At 36.1% G+C, this 2,782-nt stretch overlaps 1 protein-coding gene across 1 annotated transcript; it reads right to left on the reverse strand.

The window, feature by feature from the left end:
• Positions 1–377: 377 nt before the first annotated feature.
• On the reverse strand, positions 378–1,337 carry LOC131144235 (uncharacterized). Its single transcript, XM_058092756.1, has one exon. It carries the CDS (start codon positions 1,256–1,258, stop codon positions 905–907), a length of 354 nt encoding a protein of 117 aa, XP_057948739.1. The 5' UTR covers positions 1,259–1,337; the 3' UTR covers positions 378–904.
• Positions 1,338–2,782: the final 1,445 nt, after the last annotated feature.

Raw genomic sequence — 2,782 nt, forward strand, 5'->3', positions numbered from 1 at the left:
TTTTGATATAGGTACTTTTTTTTTAACCCCTTTATTTCTTAAAGCAACTGGTGTCATGCTTGGTTTGTGGTTGTGGATTGAAACGGGTGTAAATGCAATAATCATTTAGGTACATAATAGTTTACCAACAAAATCCTTGGTATTATTCTAGACAAACAAACACAAAAAGGTTTTGCTCCAACCAACATGTAATAGTTCAGAAATACATATTCCAATGAAATGACACAGATTTGTTAGTCCACTTAGCTTTAGGATCTCACCAACCTTTTTTGTGAACTATAATCCTATATAATATCAAATTATCAATTACATTCCCATCCCATTCCAATCCATGGAACAAACATGCTGCCAGAGAATTAAAACATAAAATTATAAGTTAAATATAACATATTTCATTTCATAGTATTATGACCACAACATTCCTCTGCCCTTCAGAAAATCTCACTGCCAGCATAATAAAGAGCAATGACTTTGTAGTTTGGAATAAACCCATACAACCAATAAAAATGAATGCATTCAATGTTAAAACAAGCTGACCTCGTATTTATTCTACCATCCGTTTCAAGTGGGGTTTTTTCTTCCAAGTCCTAAGCTTCCCCGTCAAACGAATCCCACTTTCAGCTTACGAAATACAAACCCCCGACTAACAATCAAACCTTAAAATCTCAACCCAATCTTAAATTATGAAGGAAAAAATAATAGCCAATCACATATCCAGTAAAAATAAATAAACCCGCACATACAAACACATCCAAACCAGCAGTCTAACTATCTTAAAACCCTTGAGTGCATGAAACACCCTCACATACAAAAACCCAATTTGCCAATCTAGAGCATCAACACCCAAATCATTCAATTGAGAAGAAAAATATAAACCGACTAACCTGCGATGAAAGCATGATCATCATCGCTCAGGTTCGCGCGAATCAGACGATGAAGATGCAGGGGAATCATCGTGCCTGGATGGCAAGGGGTTGGAGCCCTTGATGATCCATCCAAGGGCGAAGAACGAGACCCCGGCGAGAATGGCGGTGCCCCAGGCATGCGAGTACCATTTGCTGTACTGCCGAATGGCAAACCTCCATTGGTCCCTCAGGGTTGCCGGGTCCGGGTTCGATAAGTCGGGTGGATTCGGGTAGCGGACCTTCTGGCTTGAGGAAGTGGCGGCGCCGTCGATGAATTTGCCTGAATCTCCGGAGGATGGAGGAGGGGGCGGAAGATGGTTCGGAGCAGAATTAGGATTTTGGGGCTCAGTCATGGAGGGAAGTTTGGAAAACTCAACTCTGCTATTCTGCTCTGTTTCTCAAAAACAGGAACAAGCGAAGGCTATATTTTGTATTTACTTTTTATTTAGAATTTTGGTTTTTTTAAATACTTCTGTCTTTCGTTGACACCTCAAGGCTTTTTTTTTTTCCTTTTTTTTTTCGGTTGGCTCTATCCTTTCCTGGTTTGCAAAATTAGGATAGAAATAAAATTAAATGTGATTCTAATTTATTTCTAATGTTTGATTTCAGAACGATACTCTCTTGGAATTGGTATAATCCCAAGATGCAAGTGAATTAGATATTTTAAAATTTTTTTTCTAAGTTAAATCAGATAGCAACGGTATTGCTCAACTTAGGGGATGTCTGAATAATTATCGATTTTGCGGACATATGAAAGCTTAAATAATTTGCACAAGTGTAACAATTCTAGTATATCCCAATCAAATACAAATGAAATTTCAAGCAGTAATATTAACAAGTTAATATAAACATGCAAATACTATAATGTAAAAAGTGTAGGAATAAAGTGACACAGAATATGTTATCGAGGTTCGGTCAACAATGTCTACGTTTCCGTCTCAAGCTCACAAGTAAGAGAATTTACATAGTGCTCGCTTAACGGGTGGAGCATCATCGATACAACACCCTCTCCTTACTGAGTGAGGGAAACCCCTAGTCAGATTACAGGGGTTGCCCCAACCTTTACAACACCTTACAGGATGGTACTCTTAGTTCTTTTAACCAGGTCTAAATCAGTCTGGTGCACACTTTATGGGATGGTGCAAATCCTGCTTTTCTAAGTGCGTCTAAGCTAATCTGGTGCACGTTACAGGTCAGTGCAATCATCTTCCAACCACACATTTGGAATTACAACAATATCAAAGATTTGTGTATAAAGAGAATGCTTCTACAACAAGCTAATGATATACAACAATAAGCACAAATATATTCATAAATGATAGGAGTTTAAGCTCAATGAGATTTTGGTAAACTATATGACAACTCTAAAAAATGTGTATATATCAATGTATGTGGGTGAGAGTAAGATCTTTGATTTCAAGATAATATATTCACTATATGTAATGTCAAAGAATCTTTAGAGCCCTTAGCAAATATCTCAACAATATTTTTTGAATATTAAGCACGGCAGATATTAGGGCTAAAGCTTGCAAAAACATACTTCTCAAAATCACTAAGCAAGCTTTTGAATCTTATAATAAGGATGCAAAGATTCACAAGCAAATGTAGAGTTTTTTCCATTAAATATTTATGAGTAAAATACAATGGGAATAACTCAAGCTTACTCTTTGATCTGTAATGGTCCATCAGGGTCTAATACTATATATATATATAATACTCTGGTATATACATGTATTTTACTGTTTACCATGATTCTATTTCTGTTGTAATGGCCATAACACTGTAATAATTATTCTATATATACTGTATTGTCTATTTTGAACATAAACTGTAATAATTGATCTATAAAACTGTATAACTCACTGTTATGACCCTGA

Source organism: Malania oleifera, chromosome 12 (genome assembly GCF_029873635.1).
Source record: "Malania oleifera isolate guangnan ecotype guangnan chromosome 12, ASM2987363v1, whole genome shotgun sequence".
NCBI classification, from domain to species: Eukaryota; Viridiplantae; Streptophyta; class Magnoliopsida; order Santalales; family Ximeniaceae; genus Malania; species Malania oleifera.

Excerpts from the sequence above, each read along its gene's own strand:
- LOC131144235 (XM_058092756.1), bottom strand. The coding sequence starts at position 1,258 with ATGACTGAGCCCCAAAATCCTAATTCTGCTCCGAACCATCTTCCGCCC.